The sequence below is a fragment of the Centruroides sculpturatus genome, unplaced genomic scaffold, assembly GCF_000671375.1.
Source record: "Centruroides sculpturatus isolate CEXI.00-Female unplaced genomic scaffold, Cexi_2.0 scaffold83, whole genome shotgun sequence".
Taxonomy (NCBI): domain Eukaryota; kingdom Metazoa; phylum Arthropoda; class Arachnida; order Scorpiones; family Buthidae; genus Centruroides; species Centruroides sculpturatus.
The window spans coordinates 307696-327679 of record NW_019384393.1 but is presented as its reverse complement, the minus strand read 5'-3'; the positions used below and the strand labels follow the sequence as shown (position 1 = coordinate 327679).

Here is a 19984-nt window from a genome sequence, read left to right as displayed (position 1 = left end):
TCGGTTTGTCAGATCAAGTGACGGAGGATGAGAAGGGTAATCAGTAAGGTGTCAGCAATATCTGAATAAAAGACATCATTAACAGATCAGTTCATAATAACATAATCAGTTCATAATTTATAAAGAAAAGTTACTTTCCATAGATGAGATTTCTTCTCAAGAAATATTGCTGAGAGAAGCAGCTACAGCTAATTTGAAAAATGGAGGGCAAGGCTATACACGCTGTCATTGCAAAAAGAAGTGTTCCACAAATAAATGCAGTTGTAAAAGCAAGGGACTCTTGTGCAATTCAAAGTGCCATAACAGTTTAAGTTGTTGCAATAAATAAGATTGTATAACGTTAATCACATAATTTATGTGTAAGTTTATTATTGTATTATTTTCTTTAATGATTAGAATGTACTGTTTGTTTTAGGTTAACAGTTTAGTTACATGTGCTGTTACTTAAGCTTTCTCCTAAGATAAACGACTTCCAACAACTTAACACTGCGTTGAATAATAACAATCCATGAAAAAACCTTTTTTACGAGTGTTATGTCACAATTAAATTCCACAAGTACTTTCGACCTCCACCGAGGTCTGCTTCAGGTGGTGACTGACCGTGTTTCGACCCAACCGTCGTAACGATGTTGCCAACGATGTAAATAAATAAATGTGCGCGCCGGGTTTCACCCCTCTAACCACCATTGCTCGAACTCCTCGAATAAATACTTCCACACCTGTGTAAGTGTTTCCCCATCCCTGTAGTTGATGCAGTTGCCCCCCATGCTAGCTTTGTGAATCTCCCAGGCCTCCAGGTGACGGATGTGATCCGCGCGGAACACGTGTCTGATAAGTTTGGTGTTCCGGAAGTCTGCCCTTATTTCCGGGTCGGTGACATAGGTCGATAAGGCAGTGGTGTGTCTTTTATGCTTAATATCAGCTTGGTGTTCACGTATTCGTTTCTGTGTTGATCGGATGGTGGAGCCAATGTAAACTAAGTCCCTATTGAATCTGTCGTCCCGTATGGGAATGGTGACATAACACTCGTAAAAAAGGTTTTTTCGTGGATTGTTAGCTTTCTCCTATTTTGACATATTAAATGTTGCATTTTTGTCTTAACGTAATAAAAATATTTTTATTCAACATTCACCATCAGTGCATGCTGAATGTCGACATTTGCTGGTGTAAGTGAGAAATAATGATATTTAGTAAATATTTCATACATACACGAAGCAACTGTGTGAATGCTGACATTCACCGGAGAATATTGACATTTGCCAGATACTGGTCATTCACAGTAACATATATATTATATATATGAAAAATAAAAAATTACAAAATATTGGCATTATTATTGAAAAAGTCTGAGTTTGCCATTGATGAATTATTGCTTTTTGTTTTGAAGCTTTCTAGAAACTACATCATTCATAAAACTTGTATATAAAACTTGTATTCATAAAACATATATAAACTACTTGTAAATTTATTGGCCAATAATTCAGTAAGTTGTCAAATCAGACAGGTTCATTGAAATTTTTGCTTTTAAATTTTCAAAATTTAAAAAATAACAATTTTAAAGAGTTAAGATTTCATATGCAAATGTTTGTTTAAGAATCATATTGTTACTTTAGCAAAACATTATTAAAATTTTGTATTTTATATTATGTAATCAGAGACATAATTCTATACAATACCAATCTTCAACTTCATGATTAACTTCACTCCTCTGAAAACACAAAAGAATGCACATAAAATTAGACATGAAATAAAGTCTCTAGATCTTAAATTTTGAGTTAATAAAATGTGGTCTCAAAACTACTGTCACTTATAAAAATACTATACATAATGCATTCAGTCTATAGGAATTAAGTTGGAACAAAAATTAAACTTCAGTTAGCAAAAACTGAGTTAAGGAAGTTTGACTTATCAAGACTGCTGTCTTTTGCATTTGTTTAAAATTGGTATTTATTACAGGTGGATATAACATTAAGATATAAAAATGTCTTATTTCCACTCTTATTAAATATATTTCTCTTAGTTAAAGGCAGAAATGTGCAATTTATTTTATATGATCAAATTTCTCTGAATATTTATAAATAAGAATAATGTATAAATTATTTTTTTCTAATAAAATGCATTATTCTATTTCAAAATGTTACAAAAATTATTTTAGTAGAAAACATTTTTAAAACATTGAAGCTCTTATAACAAATTTTAATATACTTATTATTCTATACAATTAAATTCTTTAATAGTTGAAATGAAAGTATTTTTTAAATGAAAAATATATTTATATTTGAAATACAATATTCTTTGATTTGTGCAATAATTATTTTTCAAAACTTATTATATACATGAAAACTAAAAATCTCCATTCATACACAAAAATAAAATAAAAAATTGTTGTAATGGAAAGGAAAGGAAAGCACAAGTAAAATACATGTGTGATTAGACTTTTTGCATTTTGTTTTTCCTCCAAGCAATTTTTGTTGTTATAAATCAAAAATTTACAATGTGATTTATTTAAATTTGTCCTATGTATATTTTTTTTAATTACAAATCTCATTTATCCAATATTTCTTAAAGAATTGTCTGAAACTTGTTATGTCAATCAGAAATCCAAAAAGAAACCACTAAGTAAACAAACTGAAGTATATATTAGAAATATTTTTTGATTAATTTAGTCCAGCATGATCCCTTTAAGTAAAACTTGCATCTCAAAAAATTTATTTTTAATTGTTTCCAAGTTCTACTTGAACAGCTAATTCTGGACTAAATTAATCTGTAAACATTTCTAATAAATACTTAGTTTTGTTAACTTAGCAGTTCTTTATTGAATTTTTTTAAAACATTATATTTATCAAATATAGAAAGGATACTGATAATATTTTCAACATTTTATGAAAGTAAAAAATGATAAATGAAATAAAGCATTAAAATTTTCATATTTATCAGGATTTTTAATTTTACTGTTTATGATTTGACTGATAATTTCATAATTTTAAAATGTGTGTGTATATTAATGATATTTATATATAGCAGTTATTAATTTGACTTGCATTCTATTTTCTCATTTTTAATTTTTTCCAATGGAAGATTCATAAGAAATTATTAATTTTATTAAGTGTTTTTTGAAATAATTAACTTTCATAATTAATATAAGACAAGTAAACTATGTTAATTAAGAGAAGTCTTTTCTAATACCTAAATACCAAGTTTTCAAATTTTATTAGTTTATCATTAGAAGTGGAAATTCTTTCAAATAAACAAGCATTACAAATAATTTAATTTTTTTAACATTCTATAAACACACAAAATCAATAAAATGAAGCCACATAAATCAAAATAACCAGCAGAAAGTACAGTAATTCATACAACAAAATAGTCTACTTAATTTCTGGGAAGAACATTCAATTAAAGTTTTTGTGAATATACCTAGTGCACTTTGCTTCATGATAAAATTTAATACAATTTTCAAGTAATTTTTTATAAGCATTTATAACAGCATTATTAAATATTTACATAAATGCATTTTGCAAGATTCTATTTGTTTTCAAATGACATGGGTGTTTAATGATTAGGGATGTTTTAATCAGAGAGATATTAGAGATTTTCAGTTTGATAAAAAGACTAAAATTAGATTATTTAATTTTCAAAATAAATAAATAATGATAGTTCTTGGAATGAATAATGCCTGAAACCAAATGTAAAAAGTTTTTAAAATTCCAATTTAATATGAAATTTTATTATTTTCTTTAATTGATTTTTAATCATATATTTCGGAGATATATGTAATATCAATGGAACCATATAAATTTTGCTAAGATTGATAACATTTTGAAAGTACAGTATATTGTATTATTAATTGTAGCTAATACCATATTACTTTGAATTTAAGACCCTTTTTTTCACATATTCAAACTTAACATTGGATTTTATCTTAAATTTGAGATGCTCAAAGCATCTCAAATTTGAGTATTTTTTTTGCGATTTTTCACAATTTTTCTGTATGAAAATTTTATAGTATTATTCTGTTTTATATTTGTCTATTAATTATACTTTATTTTAAACATAATAATGTTTTTACTCTATGTCCCTTTTAAACTGTTTTTATTTGTGATTATTGTCCAGTTTTTCTCCTGAAAATCTTTTTTTTTTAAATTAACAAGCATCTTAAATTTGAAGTAATATAGTATTATAAATATTCTATAGAATTGATACCTTTATTGACAAAATATAATGTAAATTTACTGCATAAAACTGACATGTAAAATTAAAAATCAAAGATATTAGTAATTACATATTAAAATCAAAAACATAAATAAGAGAGAATGTTCTCTATTTAAATCATTTGAATATTATAAATTTTATAAAAAATTATATATTTGTTGAAAACTATACTTTACAACTATAAAATTATATAGAAACTTTATATGATTTTCTCTTGAAAATATATATATCTTATATGAAATCATTATTAAGTTTCATACTAATGATTTGATATTATAAACTTCCATTTACTGGTCATGCTATACTAAGTTATGTTTATAATTAGAAAATTACTTTTTTTACATGATGTAAATTATTTGAAAAAAAATACTATTTTATTTTAATTTTTATCCTATGGTAATTATATGATTATATTTAGATGATGATCTTGACACAGCAAATATCAAATGATGGTAAAAATTATATTCCATGATTTGAAAATTTACTAATGGACATCATTTGGTATAAAAAGACAGTCTTAAATATCATTGTTTTTAATGTATTGTTTTTAACAAAATGAAAAATGAAACTAATGTTAAAAAAGTACAACGATAAAAACTATTGTTTCTGTGAAACTACAAGAAAAGGCAGTTTTGTTGTAACTGTAATTACTGTTGTTTAAATTTGTATTGAAATATTACAGCTTATTTTTCACTTACCATTATATTACAATTTTTATACTTGCCTTAATTTTCCAGAAGGAAAAATAAAAAATTTTCATTGTGCAATAAATATCATAATGCACAAAATGTTTTAGAAATTTCTGCTGTTTACAATCATTTCTTTATTCTTTATCTTTAAGAAATTGCTATTGTTAACTATACATTTACATATATATTTAAATTTGTATTATTTCTGCTTATATTTTGCCTATTAATAATAATTGTTTATATTGTAAGATCAGTTGATGTAAAATGTAAATTATTAAATGAAGTGGAGTAAATTTATGAATTCTGTTTTTTGGTAGTGATTATAAATTATTTTAAATTATACTGTTGCAAATTTAAAACAATTTTTTTAAAAAAACTAAAAAAAACTATACAGTAATTCAGTAATTTTTATAATACAGTACATACAAACAATTTTTTTAAGTTAACTCTTTATCCTTTAAGTTTTCTCTGCCTATAAGACAGGTAGAGTAAAAAATACTTACAGAAATATGTTAGTAGTATCAATCAATCAAATTAGACCATTTTAATTGGAGTTTAGACAGTGAATTATTATAGGATTAGGCTGATATTCTGAGGTAGCATTTTTGATGATCTCAACTATATGAAACAATAATTTCAATTTCCATTTAAGTAACATAAAACTGTTTCTCACATTTTCATTTTATAATTGAAAAGAGTCTTTAAGAATGTTTCAATTAGAAAATCAAACTGTGAGAAAGTCTTGCAGTTCTTTGCTAATCATTAAAGTGGATTACATGGAGAGTAAATTTTCTAAAATATTGTAGGTAAATATGCAATTTCTCTACTTTTTTTAAATTATACTCACAAATGGAAAGGCATAGTACTGGTTATAGACTTTTGTCTAGATTTTGTTCACTAACTAGCTGTGTGATAAAATGTTTATCACACAGCTATTGAGGACATGACTATGGAGGATGTAGATTTCAGATTCCATTTAGATTTCCAATAATTCTTTCTTTTGTATGAATAGAGCTGCCAACTCTCTGGGTTTTGAAGATTTGGCTCCAGGCTCAATGTTTAATTTCAATTTAATAGTTATTTGAATGTATGATTAAGTTTTACACTATTTGGTTAAAAATGTTATTTGACAGATCTGTCAGTTAAGCTCAATCTCTGAAGCTATTTACCATACTCAATTTTGACATGAATTGCTAAAAATTTTTAAGACTCAACAGACACAAACAGTGGAACTCAGTGAACCTTTAAAAGTGCATTATCTAATATAGTTCAGAATCCTACCAGACAAAATCATATTGGATAAAATCCTACCATCCTATTTTCCTATAAAGGAAAAAATATATACATTTTAACATTTATCTAGATACAGAAATATTTCCAGCATTGCATGAGTATATGCATAGTCTATAATGCATTTGTTCCACTATGATATTTACAATAAAATAAATTAAATCATTCAAAGAAAAGGCTTTATACATTTACATTGCATTGTAGTTCTGTGGCAATAAAATGTAAATTTTTCCCAATTTTTTCAAGTGCAAAAATAGCAGAAGGAAATCATTTTAAGATTTAGTATAATATGCAAAGATTTTGAGTGTAAGGGATAAAAACAAACCATTGTGTAAATAAATATGAAACCAATTAGTTTTATTTTTCTATAGTATATATTCAAAACGTCTTCATCTTCATACAGCTGAAATGTGCTGCTTCTCATTACATATAATCATTTCACAGTAATGTTCACGAGTATAAGACATTGCCACAGTACTCTACCAATTAGTAAATTGCATAATGTTGGCTCTGCATTGATTGCATGGCAGAATTGGTGTCATGTTTCTGAAGATCACATTTTTAATTTGCATTCTGTTCTAATGTTTGAAAAATTTATATATTGCCACAGAATTTCCATGCAATATAAGTAAACATGTCCCTTTTTTAGACAAATTATTTTATTGTAAACATCACAGTGGAACTATGCATATACTTGTTCAATGCTAGAAAGATCACTTTTGTGTCAGGATAAATGTTAAAGTGAACACCCTGTATATTTTTCCTTTGGTAGAAAATTAGGTCATCACAGACAGGATGGTAGGGATCCTGTCTGTGATGACCCCTCTAATAGTAAATATTCAGTGGTGAATTTAGAAATATGGCACTTCTAGGCCCACAATATGTAGGCATCTACCCAAACTAACCCCAAATGATTCTTGCCACTTTTGAAGGCAAAATATGTTCATATATTATTAATACTACTAAACTGATATGTCATATTTTGTTTCTACCTACCTAAGCTTTTAATTTGCACTAATTCCTTTATGAATTGTTTTTAAAATTAAATTATCTTTTCATTATTTTATTGTTATTGGGCTGCAATTTTCAAAAGTTGTAGACCTATAAATTCCCACTGGCATCTATTGTCTGCCTGTCCTTCTTTAATCTTGAGCAGTGTTAGATAGCTGAAAGTCAAGACAAGATATGGAATGCTTAGGTAGAGAAGGCCTCAATTAACTATATACAAACAACTTCTTTTGGCCAGAAGTTATGTTATTTCAATTAAAAAATTTTCTCTTGAATGGAGTTAGATAGATGACTGGCATGACTTCATTGTTAACAGGAAAAGTATGATGTACAGGGGCAAGACTTAACTGCACTGTTGTGAAAAATTGCAGCCTGGCATTGGGCAATGCCACAATAAATAATTGCTCATTATTATTATTATTATTTTGAATTTTTACATTCCTAAACTTTTGCACCCCTAGGCACAGGAAATTCACCACTAATTTCTGGTTAATAGGAACACATTGTAAAATAAACACTTGAGTCCAAAGTTTCTGAAAAAAAAGCTTTAATGAGGTAATATAAACAAATCATAAAAATTGTTGAAGCAAACATTTTCAATTGATTAGTCAAACTTCTCCAGGCAATGGAACATATTTTAAATAAATAAGATTTTACCAGAAAAACATTTTGGTGAAAATCATACAAAAAAAATTTATTTTCAATAAAATTAAGAAAATTTTATGTGGATGGGGAGAGAAAATGTCACTTAGTTTGCTGATATTGATTATTACAAGACTGTTGTAAAATAATTTTATGTGATTCTCTAATAAAAATTAGTCCTTTTTCTGATATGAAGCAATGAGTTGTATATGATCACAGTCTGGGAAATAGCCTTCAATACTATAGCTTTGCAAATTCCATTTTAATCCTGTTTGATATATTGCCTTTTGTTTATCTAAGTCTTTCCTACAATGTGTGAGTTGTAGCACCAGTGTTAAAAGGTAGTATTTGGATCAGATCTTAAAAAAGATTTTATGTACCCTGAGCTTTTGTAGGGATGCTAATTATGGCAACTAAAACAAAAATAAGCCATTAGGATTCACATGAATTTCAGTCTGTTTTCTGAAGAGTTTGAAACTCAATCTTTGACAAAATCACAAAGACAAGGAAGAAAATGATTATCTACATGTAATCCACAAAAACTAAGTGATTCCCTGCTTACTGAAAAATCTATTTGATAATCATCATTTTGTCACATTTGAGGTTTGAAGTTACACTGAGACTTCAGGTCATGACCAAGAGGTAATAGTCAAGGTAAACTGATTTCCAAGTAAAATTATCAAATTCAAATAATGGCATCTGGCCCAGTAAAGAAGTTTAATTTGGGTGAAATGACACAAATTTATAAATTAATCCCCTTTCATCAGATTTTAAGAATTGGGTTGGTCAACAATTCTAAATTCCAATCCCTCCAATTGCTTCTTGGATTCCTCCAGTTTTTTTCTTTTGGTCTTTGAAAGCAAGGTTTGAAAAATAAAATCCAAGATTAAACATTGTGTAAAGCAAAACAGAAGCTGTCGATAGAAATTACACAACCTCTGCAAGTCATATTCCAGAAATAAAAATACAAGCACAGTAGCGTTCGAATGCTGGATATAAACTGTGTGGCATTAGATGGCCAGTGAGATACTGAACTTATTTAGTTTGTTGAAACATGATCTAATCCAACAGTGAGTAGGTTGCTTATATTTATTCCTAATATCCCAGATAACATGTCGAAACATGCTCAACCACACCAGTAATATTACTCACTATCAACTTTTAACCTGTTTCTATACGATCATTCGACCTTCCTCCTAAAGCTAAAGCTACTTAACCCACCTCCCCCTACCACTACTCTTCAACCATTAATTTAACATTTTTTATTTATTTATTGCCAAGTCCAGATATAATTGATAGAATTAATGTGAAAAGTCTTCGTTTTAATGCCATTTTTTAAATAAAAAAATTTTAAGTTAACTAGGAATTTTACGCTAAATACAAACAAAAACTTGAGTGTAACAAAAAAATTGACGAGATGGAATGTGTTTGGTATTTTTTTCGTTTTTACCAAGTTGAAATCTATAAGAAAATGAATAAAAATCCTACGCAGTATTTTACTTGCAGGCCTGTGTTATTTGTGTGTAACAGAATTTGTGTAATAAAACCAAGTATATTGTGGAAAAGTAATTCTTAAGAACAGACTTAGAAAGTGTCAATTGCTTTACAAAAGAATTTTTCGGATCCTGATAAATAGTACTATTATGAATTTCTCAAATAAAAGCATCAAAATTATTCGAAGTACTTGATGATGATAAATTTTTATATCACATAAATAGACTTAAGGGGTTTCGAGTACTGCTTTTTTGTTCAATATGTTGCACGAAGCCAAAAAGAATTGAGAGTCATTGTGCTTTTCTGTAACTTGCGTTTAATTAAGAAAAAAGTTAAGCAAATGCTTTTCAATTTACACAAAACATCGAATTTTGAAAATAATTTAATGTTCCTATTAAAATAAATGGACTAAATATAAATCATATCAAATTCTGTTTATGATAATTTTCTGCATTATCCGGTGATAATTTATTTCGTTTAGTAATCTTCCAGTCGTACTTGAAATTCAAGCGATAAAACAAATCTCTGAATTTGCTGCGGAGATATTCGTAATCGGGAGCTTCTTCGAATTTTAGACTTCTGCAATGGCGCAGATAATTGGCAAATTCATCGGGAAATCCGCTGCATAATGTTTCGATAGAAGTAGATGCTTTATTTTCGGGGATTCTTTCGTGTTTTTGTTTTCTGGTTGCAGCAACCAATCCCTCCCAAGGAAGAAATCCTCGAAGAAAATACATTAAGACATTGCCTAAAGATTCTATATCATCGCGTCGACTTTGTTCAATTCCTAAATGAACGTTGAGGCTGGCATAACGAGCTGTTCCTGTTAACATTTTACCATCCTTATACTCGACATGCTTATCGTTGACTCTATACAGTTTAGATAATCCAAAATCTACGATAAATACACTATTACAGAATCGAGTTAAACCCACGAGAATATTCTCGGGTTTGATGTCTCTGTGGATAATATTCTTCGAGTGGATGTAGACGGGAAATCAATTCATCGATCAACAACAGCACAGTTTTCATACTAAATCTTCTATTGCAATAGTTAAATAGGTCTTCGAGACTCGAGTAATTCCATGACCAGAGCATTATAATGTTTATATTTTCCAAAATACATAATTTTCGGGATGCCGCATCCTCCTTGAAAGATGATATAAACTTTATACTCGATCAAATGTTGCGAATGTTTGAGAGTAAAAACTCTAACTGCACCTTTCTCTTTATTTTCAGTGTTTAATCCGAGATATACATCTCTGGAAGAGCCACTGCCTATTTTATTCATTGTACGATACCTTATATTAATAACTTCGGATGACGATATCGATTCCATTATGCTCTTGTATGAAACCATTTGTAAAACTTGAAATTTTGAAGCTATTATTTTCGAAAGAATATAGTAATTGTTTTTCGATTATTGTTGGTAAAATAACAATGGAATCTACGAGGAAAATCAAAATTGAAATTTAATTTTTAAGATTATTAAACTTTTTTTGCCCCGTGGGCATTAAGAGGCCTTTTTCAAGTCCATCGTGGATTCGCCTGGACCCACAACGGGCGACCGGATGGCAAGAGACGAGTTTGAAATATTCGGGATAGACCACCACCGAATAATTCCTGGTATTTCAATCGTCCGGATTCGAACACCACTTCCCCAGATGGATCTTACATTTAATCATAATTTATAAGGCCATCTGGTAAAATGCCAGTCTTAGATGTGAATGTCAGTCTCGAACCCGATCCGATTTTCTCGTGTATTGTGTATGATGCGAGGAGTTTTACTCCTCTCCGATTCTGTTATAGATCTGGTTCGCCCGTAATAGATGTAATTGTTGCCGACTCCTCGTTCAAGGCACTTTCGGATAATTTATGCAATCAAACTTTAAACCACAGGAGAGATTTTATATAAAACTAAGAAAATACTACGTATTTAATATTATGTTCAGTTTGTATTTTTAATAATTTTCTTACTTTATTTTTTTAAAATATTTTTTTATTTTATTATAAATAAATTTTAATTATAGTAATTTGTTGCTAATAAAAATATTATTTATTTCGTAAAATAAATCCGAGAAACAAATATAACTCACTAGAGGGCGAACAGACTCTATATATTAGCGGAGTGTCTTTCTTCCGTTTTATTTTACGCTGATCGTGAGGTATGTGTGGTGAGTAAATGCCGTTTCGAAATTTTTGATATTTCATTTTACTTAAAATAGGGTTCAAATCTATTTCTGCTTTTTACGGAAGGTTAACTTTTATGTGAATTAAGTTTCTAAAAGTTCGATTACGTCGGGATGTATTTGGATTGAGATTTGCCACGTGCTCGCTTCGTTTCTTTTCAGATAACCGACGTAGTCGAATGATCTTGTAACTTAAAAAATATTTTCTAAAATTGAAATTTTGTGAAAAGTCATTCAAGTAAATGGGACTGATGTTTTAAAATGATGGGAAATAAGAATTAATTTAAGACCTTTACCCCCCTCTTCCGTATCGTAATGATGACTCTTTCCGTGTTTCAACTGAATTTTTTTAGATGAAACTTTCTTTACTGAATCTTAAATTTCTTAATTCACTATTGATGACAAAATCGACAATTAGTAAAGAGGTTTTTTTTTTTTGTAAATTTCAGGTTACGTTTAAGGAAGATGATGCTTTAAAAGGTTAGTACAGTATGCCTAATAATTGTCTTTTAAACGAGAAATGATGAATTGTCATTGGTCCGTGTTTCTGAATAAATGTGACGATAAACAATGACGTAAATCTGATTAGAATGAAACAAATTCTACTTTAATAATGAATCCATCTGCGATATTTATTTATTTTTTTCTTCCTTTCAGGACTTCATCCGATATCCTTATCCTGAGTAGTGGTAAGAATGGGTATTAATCATTCGCATCTGTGAATTGGTTATGGAGATACTTGAGTCTTGTTTATCGCGATCCTATCTTAGCTGTTTTAAGAGACTAAGCTAGGGTCGTTGGTGCAGTAGTTTTATAAGAATGTGTGTAAATGGTTTCGTTTAAACAAAATAAAGGCATATTTTATATTGGTTGTTATGAATATATATTATTGTACAAAATTCACCATACATGATTTCAATAACTTACTAGATGAAAATGATTTACAAATTCGCCATTATAAAATTTTTGTAATTAATTAATTCGTTCAAACGCTGATTTGTATTTTAATATAGAAAATGATTTGTTTGACTATATAGGTTAGGGTCGCCGGGAAAATTAATTCTAGAGCGTAATTATTAGTAACTGGCAGCTCGGTGTGGCATTGCTTTGTAGAAAATAAGGCAAAACGTTACAAATTTGGCTATTAGCTTACCGTTATGTTCAAGATGTGTCGAGATCAAATCGGAGGGGGAGAAGTGTTGTGTCCAAATTTTATGGAAGTTATTTTCGTCGGAGTGCCGATGGACAAAGGGGTAGTATTTTCCGTCCTCTGAATCGGTTAAGTTCATCTGAAAAATTTTGCTATATTAAGAATTCCTCTACTAAAATACATAAAGCAGCAAGTTGCTCAACTTCCCCCACCCCTCGGAAACGTTTAATATAAAGTGCTATAAACACATCATAGGACGTAACCGATCGTGTCCCGTTCGATTCGTCATTCCTTAAATTTTTAAGCAATTGAATAATAGTCCTTTGATTTAAATTATTAAAAATTGTGGGGATGCGCACAAACCGTGTCACATGACCAGGCCTTTCCGTGCAACGTATTTGGTGGAATCGTTTTTGCACTAAACTGCGTGCATCACGTGCTTACCTCTTTTGTCACTTCGAATAGTCCGCGGATCACAGTTTGACCAACTTTGTTTAGTTACGCTTCCGTAACACCGTTACGTTTTGTACCCAAATCCGAGTGAAAATTTGACGATTTATTTTTCGATATTAACTCCGTAAAAACAACAAATGAAATAACCGAATTACCTTAAAATGTAAAGTTATACAACAAAAATATATAAGATACTGTAAGGCTGTGTACAAACACATTAAGCGTTTTGCGTTGCGTTAAACGCGCGTTTAGCTCGGCGTTCGACGACCGTTCGCACTGGCTCAGTTTGGAAATGGACGTGAAAGTAATTGCTTGTGTGTGCCTCCTCCATCGTCGCTATAAAAGACGATGGCAGAGGCAAAGAGAATTTCGGGTGCACCCAATATTACGAGATAGACTGACGCATGGAATGTTTGTGACGTTGTATCCAAAAAGTAAGACAATATGAAGCTAAGTTTTTTTTAATTCTTTTAGAATATCTATAAAATCTTTTGACGATGGCTGGTCTCTCAGGTTTCATCAATAAATAGATCAGTATCGAAATGATCGTTCTCCATTTCGGCCAATGTGTGTCTACTCTACCCGAAAGCGCGCGATCAAATGCACAACATGGCAGCACATGTATCTCAAAGCGCTCGTTCTAACCAAAATCTATCAACGCGCGTTTGAGTGTATATCTATGCGGAACTCTTGGTTTTAAAACGCACGTTTGAAAACGCCTAAGGACTATCTTAGGCTGTGTATACAACACAGCCTAAGATAGTCCTTATGTAGAATTGGTGGCATTTCTGTTTGAAAATAAAATTTATTATAACAATAACTTTCGAATCCCACGTTCACCCCAGTTCAAGAATTACTCTGAACACCATTAATTCTCAGATATTTTATTTAAATGCCTTTCAGATCGGAATTCTTTTCGCTGCCAGGCCCACACCAATATTTCAGACTCTTCAAGAAATTTTTCTAGAAAAGTTTTAAGTATGCTATATCCGCTCAAGTAAATTTTAATACTTTACTGTTTTTAGCATATATTTGAACGTGTTTAGCGACGATCATTCATTCATTCATTCCGAGTTTATATCACAACTGAAACAGTCAGGTAAAATGTGATTGGAATTTTGAAGATTTGTCATGAAGAATTTCCAAAAAATATATAACAATATCTTTGCAGATGTCCAGAACAAAATTTTTACTAAGGAAACGTTTTTGTTAAATTAAGAACATTAAGAATCCCAGCAAATATCTAAAAAGGTTGTCATTCACTCTTTAATTAAATACACCTCACTTGTCAGTTGACAATATTTTGTTGATGGAGTGAGTTATTTCCGTTTTCTTTCAATATGGAATTATCTTTGTATGCTACTTAGTGTTAAAAACTTCAGGTTTTTTGTAATTATTTAAACCCTTAATGTGGGGAGTTATACCGGCAAATGAAATCTGCTCCTAAAAGTAAGTTCTAAAAATGATTAGAACTATAATTTGTTCTAGTTTTTCAATTGCTTTCGTCTAATCTGTAAAAACAAATAAAAGATGCATTTAAACTACTGATTTATAATTATTTAATCTCACAAATATATTGGTGGGCCAGGAAATAGAATGAAAGAAAAAATGGCGTGAGAGCACATAAGGAATGAGAAGCTATGCTCTAAGGATCGAGTTATAAACTCCGTAACGTAACCGTATCCGTAGCTATAAGTGTATCCGTATAGCGTGGTTATAAACTCCGTATTGTATCTGTATGGCTGTACCGTATTCCATAAGAAAAGTTTGGATCGATCAAACTTTTAAGGTAGGGATACGGAGAATTGACCAACTGCCCTTGTGCTAAGTCGCATACAATCAGAAGTTGTGCCGGAAGCAACCAACGAAACTTTGAGACAAGATGGCTACTCATCAAGAATGTGCTGCGATGATTGCGTTATTGGCAATAAGTTTAGGATCTTTTGATATTCATAAAAAGCGGACAAGTCGATGGCAACATGTTGCCATCGACTTGTCCGCTTTTTANTGTTTCAATTAGAAAATCAAACTGTGAGAAAGTCTTGCAGTTCTTTGCTAATCATTAAAGTGGATTACATGGAGAGTAAATTTTCTAAAATATTGTAGGTAAATATGCAATTTCTCTACTTTTTTTAAATTATACTCACAAATGGAAAGGCATAGTACTGGTTATAGACTTTTGTCTAGATTTTGTTCACTAACTAGCTGTGTGATAAAATGTTTATCACACAGCTATTGAGGACATGACTATGGAGGATGTAGATTTCAGATTCCATTTAGATTTCCAATAATTCTTCCTTTTGTATGAATAGAGCTGCCAACTCTCTGGGTTTTGAAGGTTTGGCTCCAGGCTCAATGTTTAATTTCAATTTAATAGTTATTTGAATGTGTGATTAAGTTTTACACTATTTGGTTAAAAATGTTATTTGACAGATCTGTCAGTTAAGCTCAATCTCTGAAGCTATTTACCATACTCAATTTTGACATGAATTGCTAAAAATTTTTAAGACTCAACAGACACAAACAGTGGAACTCAGTGAACCTTTAAAAGTGCATTATCTAATACAGTTCAGAATCCTACCAGACAAAATCCTATTGGATAAAATCCTACCATCCTATTTTCCTATAAAGGAAAAAATATATACATTTTAACATTTATCTAGATACAGAAATATTTCCAGCATTGCATGAGTATATGCATAGTCTATAATGCATTTGTTCCACTATGATATTTACAATAAAATAAATTAAATCATTCAAAGAAAAGGCTTTATACATTTACATTGCATTGTAGTTCTGTGGCAATAAAATGTAAATTTTTCCCAATTTTTTCAAGTGCAAAAATAGCAGAAGGAAATCATTTTAAGATTTAGTATAATATGCAAAGATTTTGAGTGTAAGGGATAAAAACAAACCATTGTGTAAATAAATATGAAACCAATTAGTTTTATTTTTCTATAGTATATATTCAAAACGTCTTCATCTTCATACAGCTGAAATGTGCTGCTTCTCATTACATATAATCATTTCACAGTAATGTTCACGAGTATAAGACATTGCCACAGTACTCTACCAATTAGTAAATTGCATAATGTTGGCTCTGCATTGATTGCATGACAAAATTGGTGTCATGTTTCTGAAGATCACATTTTTAATTTGCATTCTGTTCTAATGTTTGAAAAATTTATATATTGCCACAGAATTTCCATGCAATATAAGTAAACATGTCCCTTTTTTAGACAAATTATTTTATTGTAAACATCACAGTGGAACTATGCATATACTTGTTCAATGCTAGAAAGATCACTTTTGTGTCAGGATAAATGTTAAAGTGAACACCCTGTATATTTTTCCTTTGGTAGAAAATTAGGTCATCACAGACAGGATTGTAGGGATCCTGTCTGTGATGACCCCTCTAATAGTAAATATTCAGTGGTGAATTTAGAAATATGGCACTTCTAGGCCCACAATATGTAGGCATCTACCCAAACTAACCCCAAATGATTCTTGCCACTTTTGAAGGCAAAATATGTTCATATATTATTAATACTACTAAACTGATATGTCATATTTTGTTTCTACCTACCTAAGCTTTTAATTTGCACTAATTCCTTTATGAATTGTTTTTAAAATTAAATTATCTTTTCATTATTTTATTGTTATTGGGCTGCAATTTTCAAAAGTTGTAGACCTATAAATTCCCACTGGCATCTATTGTCTGCCTGTCCTTCTTTAATCTTGAGCAGTGTTAGATAGCTGAAAGTCAAGACAAGATATGGAATGCTTAGGTAGAGAAGGCCTCAATTAACTATATACAAACAACTTCTTTTGGCCAGAAGTTATGTTATTTCAATTAAAAAATTTTCTCTTGAATGGAGTTAGATAGATGACTGGCATGACTTCATTGTTAACAGGAAAAGTATGATGTACAGGGGCAAGACTTAACTGCACTGTTGTGAAAAATTGCAGCCTGGCATTGGGCAATGCCACAATAAATAATTGCTCATTATTATTATTATTATTTTGAATTTTTACATTCCTAAACTTTTGCACCCCTAGGCACAGGAAATTCACCACTAATTTCTGGTTAATAGGAACACATTGTAAAATAAACACTTGAGTCCAAAGTTTCTGAAAAAAAAGCTTTAATGAGGTAATATAAACAAATCATAAAAATTGTTGAAGCAAACATTTTCAATTGATTAGTCAAACTTCTCCAGGCAATGGAACATATTTTAAATAAATAAGATTTTACCAGAAAAACATTTTGGTGAAAATCATACAAAAAAAATTTATTTTCAATAAAATTAAGAAAATTTTATGTGGATGGGGAGAGAAAATGTCACTTAGTTTGCTGATATTGATTATTACAAGACTTGTAAAATAATTTTATGTGATTCTCTAATAAAAATTAGTCCTTTTTCTGATATGAAGCAATGAGTTGTATATGATCACAGTCTGGGAAATAGCCTTCAATACTATAGCTTTGCAAATTCCATTTTAATCCTGTTTGATATATTGCCTTTTGTTTATCTAAGTCTTTCCTACAATGTGTGAGTTGTAGCACCAGTGTTAAAAGGTAGTATTTGGATCAGATCTTAAAAAAGATTTTATGTACCCTGAGCTTTTGTAGGGATGCTAATTATGGCAACTAAAACAAAAATAAGCCATTAGGATTCACATGAATTTCAGTCTGTTTTCTGAAGAGTTTGAAACTCAATCTTCTGAAAAAATTACAAAGACAAGGAAGAAAATGATTATCTACATGTAATCCACAAAAACTAAGTGATTCCCTGCTTACTGAAAAATCTATTTGATAATCATCATTTTGTCACATTTGAGGTTTGAAGTTACACTGAGACTTCAGGTCATGACCAAGAGGTAATAGTCAAGGTAAACTGATTTCCAAGTAAAATTATCAAATTCAAATAATGGCATCTGGCCCAGTAAAGAAGTTTAATTTGGGTGAAATGACACAAATTTATAAATTAATCCCCTTTCATCAGATTTTAAGAATTGGGTTGGTCAACAATTCTAAATTCCAATCCCTCCAATTGCTTCTTGGATTCCTCCAGTTTTTTTCTTTTGGTCTTTGAAAGCAAGGTTTGAAAAATAAAATCCAAGATTAAACATTGTGTAAAGCAAAACAGAAGCTGTCGATAGAAATTACACAACCTCTGCAAGTCATATTCCAGAAATAAAAATACAAGCACAGTAGCGTTCGAATGCTGGATATAAACTGTGTGGCATTAGATGGCCAGTGAGATACTGAACTTATTTAGTTTGTTGAAACATGATCTAATCCAACAGTGAGTAGGTTGCTTATATTTATTCCTAATATCCCAGATAACATGTCGAAACATGCTCAACCTCACCAGTAATATTACTCACTATCAACTTTTAACCTGTTTCTATACGATCATTCGACCTTCCTCCTAAAGCTAAAGCAACTTAACCCGCCTACCCCTACCACTACTCTTCAACCATTAATTTAACATTTTTTATTTATTTATTGCCAAGTCCAGATATAATTAATAGAATTAATGTGAAAAGTCTTCGTTTTAATGCCATTTTTTAAATAAAAAAATTTTAAGTTAACTAGGAATTTTACGCTAACTATCAACTTTTAACCTGTTTCTATACGATCATTCGACCTTCCTCCTAAAGCTAAAGCTACTTAACCCACCTCCCCCTACCACTACTCTTCAACCATTAATTTAACATTTTTTATTTATTTATTGCCAAGTCCAGATATAATTGATAGAATTAATGTGAAAAGTCTTCGTTTTAATGCCATTTTTTAAATAAAAAAATTTTAAGTTAACTAGGAATTTTACGCTAAATACAAACAAAAACTTGAGTGTAACAAAAAAATTGACGAGATGGAATGTGTTTGGTATTTTTTTCGTTTTTACCAAGTTGAAATCTATAAGAAAATGAATAAAAATCCTACGCAGTATTTTACTTGCAGGCCTGTGTTATTTGTGTGTAACAGAATTTGTGTAATAAAACCAAGTATATTGTGGAAAAGTAATTCTTAAGAACAGACTTAGAAAGTGTCAATTGCTTTACAAAAGAATTTTTCGGATCCTGATAAATACTATTATGAATTTCTCAAATAAAAGCATCAAAATTATTCGAAGTACTTGATGATGATAAATTTTTATATCACATAAATAGACTTAAGGGGTTTCGAGTACTGCTTTTTTGTTCAATATGCTGCACGAAGCCAAAAAGAATTGAGAGTCATTGTGCTTTTCTGTAACTTGCGTTTAATTAAGAAAAAGTTAACCAAATGCTTTTCAATTTACACAAAACATCGAATTTTGAAAATAATTTAATGTTCCTATTAAAATAAATGGACTAAATATAAATCATATCAAATTCTGTTTATGATAATTTTCTGCATTATCCGGTGATAATTTATTTCGTTTAGTAATCTTCCAGTCGTACTTGAAATTCAAGCGATAAAACAAATCTCTGAATTTGCTGCGGAGATATTCGTAATCGGGAGCTTCTTCGAATTTTAGACTTCTGCAATGGCGCAGATAATTGGCAAATTCGTCGGGAAATCCGCTGCATAATGTTTCGATAGAAGTAGATGCTTTATTTTCGGGGATTCTTTCGTGTTTTTGTTTTCTGGTTGCAGCAACCAATCCCTCCCAAGGAAGAAATCCTCGAAGAAAATACATTAAGACATTGCCTAAAGATTCTATATCATCGCGTCGACTTTGTTCAATTCCTAAATGAACGTTGAGGCTGGCATAACGAGCTGTTCCTGTTAACATTTTACCATCCTTATACTCGACATGCTTATCGTTGACTCTATACAGTTTAGATAATCCATAAAAATGTCT

At 30.1% G+C, this 19984-nt stretch overlaps 1 protein-coding gene, 1 long non-coding RNA gene, 1 other non-coding gene and 1 pseudogene across 3 annotated transcripts; 2 read left to right on the top strand and 2 right to left on the bottom strand.

Annotated features, from left to right (window-relative positions):
- Window positions 1-9723: 9723 nt before the first annotated feature.
- Window positions 9724-10754, bottom strand: LOC111618293 (annotated as a pseudogene).
- Window positions 10755-11059: 305 nt separating this feature from the next.
- LOC111618294 lies at window positions 11060-12515 on the top strand. Its single transcript, XR_002755546.1, has 4 exons — window positions 11060-11286; window positions 11366-11509; window positions 11974-12004; window positions 12182-12515. It is a non-coding gene; the product is annotated as an uncharacterized LOC111618294 (long non-coding RNA).
- On the top strand, window positions 12040-12113 carry LOC111618305. Its single transcript, XR_002755555.1, has one exon. It is a non-coding gene; the product is annotated as a small nucleolar RNA SNORD18 (small nucleolar RNA).
- A 2104-nt stretch (window positions 12516-14619) lies between the features above and the next one.
- LOC111618275 (casein kinase 1-like protein 12) lies at window positions 14620-19975 on the bottom strand (the record flags this gene model as incomplete). The annotated part of the gene is made up of 2 exons (XM_023359771.1): window positions 14620-14638; window positions 19581-19975. Coding segments are annotated over 2 exons (414 nt in total), but the record flags the coding sequence as incomplete, so codon positions are not given.
- Between the last annotated feature and the right edge of the window lie 9 nt (window positions 19976-19984).